Source organism: Verticillium dahliae, genomic scaffold (genome assembly GCF_000150675.1).
Source record: "Verticillium dahliae VdLs.17 supercont1.13 genomic scaffold, whole genome shotgun sequence".
Classification (NCBI taxonomy): domain Eukaryota; kingdom Fungi; phylum Ascomycota; class Sordariomycetes; order Glomerellales; family Plectosphaerellaceae; genus Verticillium; species Verticillium dahliae.
In genome coordinates, this window is record NW_009276944.1 from 853,204 (window position 1) to 865,081 (window position 11,878).

At 56.1% G+C, this 11,878-nt stretch overlaps 4 protein-coding genes across 4 annotated transcripts; 1 reads left to right on the forward strand and 3 right to left on the reverse strand.

Annotated features, from left to right (window-relative positions):
• Positions 1 to 496: 496 nt before the first annotated feature.
• On the reverse strand, positions 497 to 3,566 carry VDAG_06235 (fungal specific transcription factor domain-containing protein; the record flags this gene model as incomplete). Its single annotated transcript, XM_009659249.1, has 3 exons — positions 497 to 2,374; positions 2,427 to 2,792; positions 2,844 to 3,566. The coding sequence occupies 3 exons, from the start codon at positions 3,564 to 3,566 to the stop codon at positions 497 to 499; spliced, it is 2,967 nt and encodes a 988-aa protein (XP_009657544.1).
• Positions 3,567 to 5,457: 1,891 nt separating this feature from the next.
• Positions 5,458 to 6,059, forward strand: VDAG_06236 (uncharacterized protein; the record flags this gene model as incomplete). Its single annotated transcript, XM_009659250.1, has 2 exons — positions 5,458 to 5,634; positions 5,703 to 6,059. 2 exons carry the CDS (start codon positions 5,458 to 5,460, stop codon positions 6,057 to 6,059), a joined length of 534 nt encoding a protein of 177 aa, XP_009657545.1.
• Positions 6,060 to 6,220: 161 nt separating this feature from the next.
• Positions 6,221 to 7,282, reverse strand: VDAG_06237 (uncharacterized protein). Its single transcript, XM_009659251.1, has 3 exons — positions 6,702 to 7,282; positions 6,504 to 6,647; positions 6,221 to 6,450 (listed from the first exon to the last, which is right to left on the reverse strand). The coding sequence occupies exons 1-3, from the start codon at positions 6,735 to 6,737 to the stop codon at positions 6,376 to 6,378; spliced, it is 255 nt and encodes an 84-aa protein (XP_009657546.1). The 5' UTR covers positions 6,738 to 7,282; the 3' UTR covers positions 6,221 to 6,375.
• A 2,156-nt stretch (positions 7,283 to 9,438) lies between these two features.
• VDAG_06238 (lactose permease) lies at positions 9,439 to 11,498 on the reverse strand (the record flags this gene model as incomplete). The annotated part of the gene is made up of 3 exons (XM_009659252.1): positions 9,439 to 9,835; positions 9,892 to 11,364; positions 11,439 to 11,498. 3 exons carry the CDS (start codon positions 11,496 to 11,498, stop codon positions 9,722 to 9,724), a joined length of 1,647 nt encoding a protein of 548 aa, XP_009657547.1. The 3' UTR covers positions 9,439 to 9,721.
• Positions 11,499 to 11,878: the final 380 nt, after the last annotated feature.

Sequence of the window (11,878 nt, forward strand, 5' to 3'; positions counted from 1 at the left end):
CAAACGTCCGAAAAAACAGGAGTCTATGTCCTTTTCTTATAAAGTCAAGCTGGTCACGGCGCAGTGAAGCAAAGACACAAAGTAGAGAAAGGATGTTGAGACCGCTCGTTAGTTCCTGCAGGTTGGAAGATTCGCTGGAAGGCGCAGTAGTCGAGGCCAACGTTGAAGTCGCGACTGCCGTACAGCGAGGTGCTCTCTCTCCTTCTTTACCCACGTCACCCGGGCGCACCTTCTTTTGAGTCACCCACCAGACAATTCAGTTGGGTGGGCCCAGTAGCACAAGGCACTTCGGCAGGCTCCTCCCACACTGTGCATACCTTACCCGGGAGTACTTCTCCTCTGGAGGCCTTGTTGTTCTGCCTCGCATGTCCCACGCGCCCGCAAAACATATGCACCAACACAAGCAGAAAATCCACGACATCACATATCGCAATATCTATACATCACGGGGTATCATCTGCACTCATTGACATCGCCCAACACATGACCCATCCATCTAGAGGCCTCCCCAATGCCCGCTTCCCGGCAGATGGGAACTCGTCGGCTTCTCCAGTCCCTTCAAAGACTCTTGCCAGTTCTGCCAGTTGATGTCCTCAACGTCCATGTTCATATCAAGGTCATCCGCACCGACCATGTCGTTTAAACCGTCCATACCCGCCCCTTCAAGCAGCGGGTCCATCGAGGTGAACGGATCTGGCCAGAGCCACGTTGGCGGCGCTTGATTTGCGCCATGTTCGAAGCTCCGTCCCCCCTGCTGCGGCTGCTGCGGCTGCTGTTGCTGCTGTGGCGGTTGGCCTTGTAGGGCGGCCGTCTGCTCGCTCATTGTCTTGTTCGCAGCCGATAGGGCCGTGTCGATGGCTGCGCCGTGCTGCATCGTGCCATTAGCTGGTGCACTTGGCAAGGCATCCCCGTTGGTCATCCCGATCGCCAACATGTCCTCGGCGCTCAGTCGGCCCTGGTACGCATAACGCCACAGCTCGATAGGGTTCACCACTCCGCTTAGCAGCTTGTCGACGAACTCCCCTTCCGATCCAGGCTGGAATTCATCTTGCCGTAGGGCAGACACATTTGGCTGTGGCACGGCGCCGGCCGCTGGGAACACAAAATCGAGCCGCTGCTCGTCCTGCGTTGGCAGAGGTTCAAATGGAGGTAGAGGGCCGGTCGAGTTCTCTCCTCGAACCAGCTTGCGCCATCGGCCGCGGAGCTGTGAAGCCCTGGCCTCCATCCCCGGCACAGAGCCGAGTCGCTCAGGCAAGGAGTTGAGCCTGTCTTCGACATCGAGATGGTGGGCGGCCTCTGGATCACTTCGCAGGCGCTGAATCTCTGCCTGTCGGTGTCGTCTGGCATTGAGATAAAGTTTCTTCACCGGTAGCGACACGGCTGTGTGGTCGGCGGCCTTGGCTGCTTCGATGGGATGGCTTTCATACCCCAGGATGCTCGCTGCCTCCCAGGCTCGCTCAGACGTGGGCGTCCACGGCCGCCTAGCCATCTCCAGCAACATGTACGCAATGGCATGCCACTGCCGGTATGTCTGGAAAAGCCAGCGCCACTGCCTACATCGCGGGTCCGTATTCAGTATGTGGTTATACTCAACGACCTCAATCGTCGAGACGAAGAGCCGCGTGCGAATCGCGAATGACAACTCAGGCCCCGTGCCAGGAAAGAGACAAGGCTGGTATATGATGAGGCCAATCTTGGCCGCAATGACGCGTGCAATCATGGCAGCCATCCAGAACAATGGGTCGTTGTCGGCGAGGCACCGCCGCAGAAACTTCTCCTCGATGCGGTCGTACACGTCCACAAGCATGCGCTCGCGATGTTCCAGGCTTGCGGTAACGTCGGTAGGATCAATGGGTCCCATTTCTGTCACTGTTACATGCAGCTGCCGCGCGAGCGAGCAAATTTCGTATCGGACGAGACTGACGGCAGTATCTGTCCTCCCTTCGCGGGGTGTTGGCATGACGGTGGCTGATGGGTCAATGTCTGTGTCGTTGATGCTCGTCGGTAGCTCCGTATCGAAGGAACCGTCCCTGATGATCATGTCCGTTCCGAGCTCCTCCGCGGAACGTAGGTCAATGGTGCAGATAGCCCACCAGAGCCGGCGCCTCATCTCAACTTCGAAAGGAGGCAGCCCGAGTTGTAGGCCGTCACGATGGATGCCCATACCTTGCGCCATCCGGATCGCAAGACCCGTCAGTGTCCAGCAGAATCTCGTATCATCGTGTCGTCTGACTATCGTCAGGAACAGAGTAAATGCTTGCAGCACGACCATGTCAGAAGTGTTGAGAAAATTGGCCCTCGCTAGCGCTTGTTCGAGCGCAAACCGGTATTGGGATAGGAGGTGAGGTCTTGATGAGCCGAAGTTCGTTTGCACCTTGGTTTGAGTCAGGTCTTGCAAAAGTCGCCGCGAAATCATGTAAGCTTACCTCCTCGTCTTCCATTGAGATAATGGCAGAAAAGTAAATGGCGAAAATGAGAGCCTCATTCGCTGGGCTTAGGCTGTCGGGGCTTTTCCTCATAGTGCGCAACAGCTCCTCCATCGATGGTACGTGCAAGATTTTGACCAATGGCTCGACATTCTCCTTGTACACTTGCCAGAGGAAGGGAATCTGAGACGGCAGAGGATGGAGGCGTCGTAGGTCGACGTCTGCTGAGCGGTAGCCGAAAATGAAGCCATGGTGATCAGTTGAAGGCTCGACGGGTTGCTGCGGAGAGTGATCGGGCGTCTCATCGTCTTCGGAATCGTCGTCATCGTGACTCAAAGAGTGCATCTCAGCACGAAGTTCGTCCAGCTTGGTGTCACGTTAGCCGTGCCACAACGATGCCACACAGCAGCAACCCACCTCATCGTTCAGCTTGGACCAGAACGCACTGCTCACGTATCGGTTTGTTCTGCCCTGGTCATGAAGGACCAAGCGTCCGAGCTGCTTCGTGACGCTCGCCGACTGCTTCCGCTCCAACCCCTGCGCAGCTTCGATATCAGCTTCCGCGCCTCGCCGCGCCACGACCTCTCGCATGGACGGAACGGCGCTGGTGCCGTTCGCCGAGGATGGGAGACCCGGCGCTGCCCGATCCGGGCGCGTGCCGCCGCGGCGTTCATAACTTTGTTGCGCCAGCGGTGCTGTTCCCGGCGACGTGCCAGCACTGAGAGGTCTAGGCTCGCTGCTCGCCGTTTCCACCTCGATCTGTCCGCTGAGATCCTCGACGATACCCTCGAGCTTCCGCAGGCGCCTCATGAGCTCAACTTCTCGCTCACTGGAGCCCTTGGACGGGGCGTTTGGGTCGCGGGGCTTGGGTCGCCTCGGCGCACGGCCGGGCGCGGGGAAGACGCACTGCGCGGATGCGCGCCGGCAATTGGAGCACGGCATTTGTTTGTCGCATCGGACCTTGCGGCGGCGGCACGTCACGCAGCTTCGGGGGTTCAGCAACGGCGCTCCGGAGGAGGTCAAGGCGACGGCCTGTTCGGGGGAGAAGGTCGTCGTGCCATGGCGCGAGAGGGCACCTGACGGTGGTTCGGCGGCTTCCGACGACGGGTCCATCGCCTGCGAGGAATCCGGGGATCCCATCGTGTTCGCGCACAGCCTGAGATGGCGGTCTCTGCAGTCGGGCGCGCCTGGCGCGTCGTGTGGTGGGTTTTGGTCCTCGATTCGGCGGGGTCGTTTTTTACGAGGTATCGATGGAGGTGTCAACTATAGGTGTCGCATCCGACACGTCGCATTCGGGGACAGCCAGAGCCAGGTGCCGCGGTGGAACGCTGTACATCGGGCACGAGTTGCCGACGTGTCCGTGTTGTCGCGGTTCTTAGTTGGGCGCTGCGGATGTAAGTTGAAGAATCGCGGAAGGGAAGTTGGAGTCGACCTGTTGATTCATCCAGTGATCGGCAATCAGGAAGCGGGGTGGGGGGGTAAGCACAGCTCAACAGCACAGCGAAGCCGACCATGGGGCGGCTGACATCATCAGCTCGGCCTCCTCGGCCTGCTCTGCCTCGCTCCAAGGTCTCAATGCCCGAGTCATTCTGCACGTTTCAAGGTAGAGGATTAGAGGCTCTTCCACTTAGGTTTCTTTCTTCTTACTGATAAAGTATCGAAGGATAGCCCGAGACTGACGACTCGGGCATTGCTATCTGCTGCCCTCGGTCAGCATGTTTGGCCTGGGGATCCAGATCGCCGGCTTCAGAGAAGCCTCACTACAGCTTCGAGTATCTGTGTCGCCTCCCTCGCGGGATACGCATGGCATATGCCTCACTCGCAAACGTTTGATAGCCGCGCCTCGGATGTCATCAGCATTGAAGTTTTGTTCCCATTCCATGTCCACTTCGGTATCCTGTGTCTCCATGCAAGGGATGCGACGAAAATAGCGGTTGGACTCATCGCGGAGCACCCACCACCATCACCATTACCAGACATCTGTGACTTGCAGACACAACTGGCCTCGTCTTGTCTATTTCCTTGGGCTCATGTCTTGGTGCTGATCTTCCAGGCTAGACTGTAGAAAGTGGCCCTGTTCCAATATGAAAGAGGCACTTTGCCTCTCTGCGGACGCTGCTGTGAAGTTTGGCATTTTCTGATCGGCCACAGCCCATCCGTCCACCCCTTCACGCTCCGTCATTCAAATTTCAGTCAATCCGCAGCTCAATCACAAATAAGCTTCGGCCGCGCCATTAAGCTTCGACACGAGGCCGACCGACTCTCGGTTAAGCGGGTGCCGGAGTCGAGGCATTTATCTGTCTAGGTCTGTCAAAGGTGAGTGTAACATGCACGCCTCCCGCAGATCAACGCGCGTGTGGGAAATCGAAGATCTCTTGCCAGACGCATGGCCGTCCGGGGTTGCGAGGGTACACAAGGCCCTCTTTTGATCCTACCCCATATCCCCAAGTCTCGGCAGAACCAGTGATGATCCATATTCCCTTTGCCCCATGGAATGCAACGGTGCTTGAACACCGGGCCGCTCCGCACCGATCCAGGTACAGATTTGGAAATCATGCAGGAATACGTGGAATTCTCAGGGTGCGAATTAAGCTCTGATCTGCAGAATCAAGCACGCTGTCTCACCCACTCCAGATGTCGGTCACGATGTCCAGCCGCTGCTCGTGATCGAGTACCCCTACCCAATTGCACAAACACGCACCCAGCATCTCAGTTATTTCTGTCGCAATACTGTGGAATGGGTTAACCCCGTCATGATATCATCCTTCAGCGACCAACCTGTCCTGGACATGCCAGTCACTGATCACAACCTCGCACATTCAGCATGTGTTATGGATAGCTGCAAATCCACATATCGTGCTCAGCCATAGAGTCTCTTATATGTTCAACAACAGTTATATATAGTCGGGTGAGTTCGCAACCATCATGGATTTGATTCTTCACACACAGCATCAGCTCCTCATTCTTCTCTACAAGTCTCTCTCACGCTACCAAGTCGCCCGGCGCTAGAATCGTCTTCAAAACCGCAACCATGCAGTTCAAGCTTCTCACCATCGCTACCGCCTTTGCCGGCCTCGTCGCCGCCCAGAAGAGCGAGCTGACTCCTCAGACGGTTGTCAAGAGCATTGAGGCCGTCACCGATCTGTCGCAGGATGCCAACAACATCCTGACCGACCTGAGCTTCAACAACGTCTTCTCCCTGATCCCCGTAGGTTACTGCGAACTCCTATTGACTCTTAGCCCACATCCTACTTCGGTATCTGACCCGTCTCACAGAAAGCTCTCAGCAACATCCGTGAGATTGCCGGCGCTGTGCGCACCGATATCACCATGATTGCCGAAGCCGACACCTCCAAGCCCTTCCCCGCGGACGGACAGAACCAGGTGTGCGAGGTCTTCCGTGACTTCGTCCGCGTCCACCAGGCCCTTCTTAACACCATCATTGGCAAGAGCAGCTTCCTCTCCGGCACCCCCTTCACCGCTCCCATCACCGGGGTCCTCCGCACCATCGAGGGTGGCGTCGACAAGCTCGCTTTCGGCATCATCGACCTCGTGCCTACCTGCAAGAAGGGTCTCGCGAGCGACAAGAAGGATCTTGATGCCTCTTTCAAGAAGACCTTCGAGGCTCTCTAAAAAGTTTCGCCTCACATGCCCCCGGCCTATGGTCTTCGCTGCATCCTGACGAAGCTTTACCGCCGACTACGCCAGAAGCCTGTCACAGACACGCCCCTCAACAACAATCAATCATTCTTAAAGGCGATCCAATTTCTGAGGAAGAAAGTCATGGTAGAATTAGCAAAAGTACATCCGTACTCGCTGTGCGAGCCGGTCTTGTCAATTCACATATACTTATGTCTCGCTGAATTCTTCCCACAATGAACGTGATGGTTTTTCTCTAGCCTACACTGCTCCAGCCCTCCCGTGTAATGAATGATTCTTCTCAATTTTTCTAGCCATTGGCGGCAAAGTAGCCGTTGTGCGTCGAACAGCACGACTGGAAGGCACTCCAGTTGGTGGTGCAACACTTGGGAGAATCGTCAGTCCCGCTCGACAATCGCGAGAGTTGCACAAACTTACGGCTCCGTTTTCCATGAAACTATTCGTACGGGGACAGCACGAGGTGGTATAACCCGAGTTGGTGTTGTCAGAGCGCAAGCAGCGCCACATGGAGGAAACGTTGCCTCTGCAGTTCTGAGCGACAACGCTGTGGCTGCCCAGGGCCTGAGGTTCAAGTTAGCTTCGTACCGCTGTGAAGAGTGCGACTGATATACTGACGAGGGCTACCAGAACGGAAAGACTTGGAAGATGCATTGTGAGTCGTGTAGAGGGCGTCTGTGATGATCGGAGTAGGTTCCAGACACAGACAACGGCCATTGCTCTACGTCGACAGAATCAGTCAGTTCTTATAGCTTTTCCACGTCGTCCGCCCCATGACTCTGTAGAACGGCATCCATTTCATCCACTAACGAGCCAAGGGCCCCCCCAATATCGCTGACTCGTCAGAGTGAGAGCAGGACATTTGCAGGCCATGGTAAGTTCCGCCTCGCGATATGTTCGCGCAGCATGCCCGTGGATGCTTGGAGAGTTTCCGCCAGTCAACAAATCTCGTAGCCTTGTCCCCTCGGTGTTTAATCTTGTGAGATAGTGAATGAGACCCACGGCACTTGATTGTATCTGGCCTGTGCCATCGTGAAACACCATGCGCCGAGGCAGCAAATTGATTGCGTCCCAGGGCACGAGTAATGTAGTTGCTGAATGTAGGTACTGTGATGCCGCTGAGTAATAGCATAGCCTCATGCTGAGTGGGAACGGTCTCCATATGTAAGGAACCCTCATCAATGTGATCCATGGATATTGGATGAAGAACTCATGAAGCTTAAACCTAATCCTCACTCCAGTACCTACTTAAGGTATAACGTACTCCACAAACGCTCGCTGTTTAGCACACGAGCCGGATCACCATCATGCTCGCAAGCTTCACTATCAAGTTGTAACATATCGCAATGGATCTCGCGACAGAATGGGAGGACTTACGCGGGCGGATAATTATATTTGACGTTACATAGTGCTAAGCTTTCTCCTGTCCGTCTTCGCCGATCGAACCACTTGGAGAAAGAAGCTTATTTTCGATGCCAACACGGCAAATCGTGGCTAGGCATTTTACGGCGATACTGTGATCCCCAATCAACAGCCCCACGAACTGTCTTCTGGAATGATATTGCCCGTCTAATCGTGACACCTCTCTCTCGCTCGAACTCACCCTGTCGCCATGTGATGCTCTTCTTTATGGCGCACCTCACCTTACCCAGGGAGCCTCCTGTCGTTCCTCGGTCAAACAGCAGACGAGCGGCGCAGATCGTCGAGCATGCCGGCAATCATGCTAACAATGTCGAGACTCCTGGCCCGTAAAGCCCCAGACGCCAAAAGCGCCTGCACACCCCCTTCTCCACCAGCAGCCAGCCACCCCTTGTGGAGCGAGGAGCCTGACAGAACCCCGCGTGATGGCGCCCGCACCGCAACACGGTCCGCAATGCCATGCCTTGGCGTTTAATACGGCAGACCAATGCTTGCGTTGCGCCAAGGCGGAGAAGCGACCCTTTTCCTTCCAGGGTTGTTGTCATCTCGCTCCAGCTCACAGTCCAGGGCCTGAGGGACTGCTTCTTTTCGAGTAACAATTCCCCTGGATGCCCACAAGTCACCTGCGCTCTGGCTTGCTCGGCAGACTCTCGAGACCAGCCACTCGGTGGAAGCGCCGGGTTCCCAAAGATGCCCGCTCACCATGACCAACTTACAAGTCAACTCAAATCGTCACATGGTACGTGAAAGCGAGCGCTGAACAGAAAAGCTCTCAGCTGGAGGCCGTGTTTATCCACCATTCATCGATTTGATCATCACGTGGCTTCAGTCAAGTGCCATTGACCCGGACGCTGCTACATGTATTCCCTTACCCTCAACCTATAGCTACCCGTCACACTTTTGCCTGACTCCCTCGCGTCGCGTGTATGCAAAGTATCTGGCAAGAAAGAGTGTCACATTTTGCCTGGCAATGACACGGCCACAGGCAAAATGACACGGCCAGTCCCATGCTGTCGGGTGTTTTTAAAATTGAATTCCCAGGGGGGGGGGGGGGGGGGGGGTTGGATCAGCCTGCGCGGTTTGTAATATGCTCAAAAGCTCGCCCCGTTTCGCCAAACTTTCAAGGCCGTCTCTGCAGCCTTTCGGTCTCAGTTCAGTCACGACCACGCCTTGGCATGGAGCACATTCCCGTACCAGTCGTCCTTCTCAACGACATCACGCCGTGCGAGCAGCCTGGTTTAGCTGATGCAAAGGCGACGGCTATCTACCATGACCTCAATGGAAAAGAAAGCATGACCGGCAACTGACTGCCCTGCATTGTGCCGCTGTCAATGAATCCACTTTGCAACGCAGACAGGTCATGGAAATCAAGGCGGGATCGAGATGCCGGCTCGGATCGCGAACAACACATTGTTGACCACCAACGTTTTCGTGCTGACGAAGGAAGTACTTCGCCACGGATATCTCGCCATACGGCCGCGCCTTGAAGAATCCAGCCCCCAACAACAGCAACCGGCTCGTTGGCTCAGGATTCCGCCCAGAGTGTTTCGGTCGGAGCGATAATTTGCCCCCAGAACATGACTGATACCATCCCGCGTGCAGGCACGTCGTAGGGGTGCGCCAACCCACCACACTTGCTGTTGCCCAGAGGCGAAGCAATACCAAGCCTTTCGCCGCAGCCAACCACGCTGGGGACGACTGAATGTACTCAGTAGTTTACCCTCCAGATAGGGGTAGAGATCGACATGCTCCTCCGAGGGGCTGCACGTCAAATTGGTCTGTTAGCGACATTGCCATCTGCATCGGATAAAACATCCATGCCGGTTGAGGTTACGGTCCAGCTGTCAGCTTAGAAAAGTGCAGTCAAGCTTTTAGTTTGCCAGGCCCTCTCACGTCCATTATCATAAACAGTCACCATCGAATGCAAAAGAGTTCAGCGTAGCGCAAAGTGGTATTTAGCTAGCTAGCCGCCGGCAAAGTTGTTCGGAAAGAGCGTTCGCATGATTCCATCGTGGCAGACGAAACCGTGAGTCTCAGGCCTCCCAGACAGTGCCACAACGACCCAAGAATCATCCTCCGGCATCCATCTCTCGTGATATTATAAAGCAGTGTAAACGTGGCAGCCCAAATAGGTTGCCGACGCGTGGGGGGTGGTAAAGAACGCGCTCGCTTCGCTGTTTTCTTCTTTTCTGCATGAGAATCTCCGTCGCAGAGCGCGTTTAAACGTTCTGGACATTGACGACGTCGCCGTGGGCGTCGACGGCAATCTCCTTCTTCTGGAGAGAGTGCTTGACCGGGTTCTTGGCGGCGAACACCTCGTCGAGTTCCTCGAGCTGGATTGGCTTGTCAGTGGATTGCATCGCTAGCGAGGGCAAGAAGAGCAACTTACAGTGCGGCCCTTGGTCTCGGGCAGGTAGAAGTAAATGATGACTGTCTGAGCAAGATCCCAGATGGTGAAGATGATGTAAGTCTTCCAGGCAAGGGTCTCCATGGAGACGGGCCAAGCGAACTGGTTGAGGAGACCGGCGGCGTTGACAGCCAAGTTGGAGAAGGCCATGCCCTTGGCGCGCATCTCGAAGGAGAGGACCTCGACGGGGTACAGAGCCTGAAGGGGCGTGATACCAACGGAGTAGAAGGAGCCGAAGAGGAAGATCATGGCCAGGCAAGCCTTGGAGGCAGCAGGGTCGTTGTAGATGGGAGTGCCGTTCTCGTCAGTGCCCGTCTGAGACTTGGCAACGATGGAAGAGGCAATGGTCATGCCAGCCCAGATGACGGTGACAGACGAGAAGGAAAAGAGCAGGAGAGGGCGACGACCGACCCTGTCGACCAGAGTGGCACCGGCAATGGCGCAGAGGAACTGCTGGCAGGTGTTGATGAGGGTGATGTTGGCCTGGGCGATGGCGCTGGAGTAGCCAGCGGTGACGAGCACGGCGCCGAGGAAGTACGACAGGACAGCGTTGCCGGCCCACTGACCGAAGCAGGACAGGGCGACGTTGCAGAAGAGACGGTAGCGGGAAGCGCCGTTGCGGAACAGCGCGCTGTAGTCCCACCAGCGCTTGTCGGAACCGTTCATGTCAAGGAGCTCCTCGTACTCGTTCATCTGGAGAGTAACCCAAGCGGAGTCGGGGTTGCCCTCACCGTGGTACTTGGTGATCATGTCGCGGGCAGCCTGCTGCTTGTTGTTGACGTACAACCAACGGGGCGACTCGGGGATGAACCAGACGAAGATGCAGATGAGGCCAGAGAAGAGGCACTGGAGCCAGGTGATCAGGCGCCAAGAGGCATCGCCCTTGATGTGCTCGAGCGCGCCGCGAGCGGCACCGGAGGCGAGGATGGCACCGGAAAACCAGAGAGTGTTGTACATGGCACCGACAACACCACGGAAGGCGGGGTGGTTGATCTCAACAACGTACATGGGACCGGCGGAGGCAACGATGGAGACACCGAAACCGAGGAGGAAACGGCCGCCCATGAACTGGCTGGATCCGTGGGAGAGACCCTGGATGATAGTACCGACGATGATGATGACGGATCCGATGAGCATGCCATAGCGGCGGCCCCAGGTGTCGATGGCGGGTCCGACGAAAGGAATGGCAACGACACCACCGATCTGGTACATGGAGGAGACGATACCAGTCCAGATACCAGTGAACTCGACACCGTACTTCTCACGGAAGGCGGGGTTCTGGAGCAGGTTGTTGATTAGGGAGCCGTCGTATCCGTTCATGGTCGAGCAGAAGAAACCGACGACGGAGAAGCAGTAGACGAGAATCATGGCGCTGGACCAAGCACGGGGAGGCTCCTTGATCATGGCCTCGCTGAAGGCCTCGTTACCCTTGATGACCTTGGTCTCGACCTCCTTCTGTTGAGCAAGAACATGATTAGCTGCCATTCGTTTCAAGTCGTCGAGGTTTGCCGAATCCAGAGTCTCCTTACCTTGTCGTAGGTGTCATCGTGAGCCTGGACAGTGTCCACGGTGTCGAACTTCTCGGACATGTTGAGAGAGGGGCGGCTCGCTGCCGTGGCGATTTCCTCTGTGTGGGGTTTGAAGGGGGGGGGGGGGGGATCAAAGGATCGAAAGACCACAGGCCAAGCTGTGAGAAGGCGAAGGGAAGATTGCCGGATGAGGATGAGGATGGAGAAGAAGAGAATAGATCTGGGGATGGGGAACGGGCTTTGATTTTATCATTTTCCGTCTCACGCCTTCTCTCTCAGGTCGGACACCCCAAAAAAGAGGACGGATCCAGACGCAAACTCCCGCCAAAGGTACAACGGCTCGTTTCCACCTAGACTGCATCCATGTCCCGAAACGATGCATGGGAACATGGGGACATTGGACCAGGGGGGGGGGGGGGGGGGAGAGAAAAAGAAAGAGA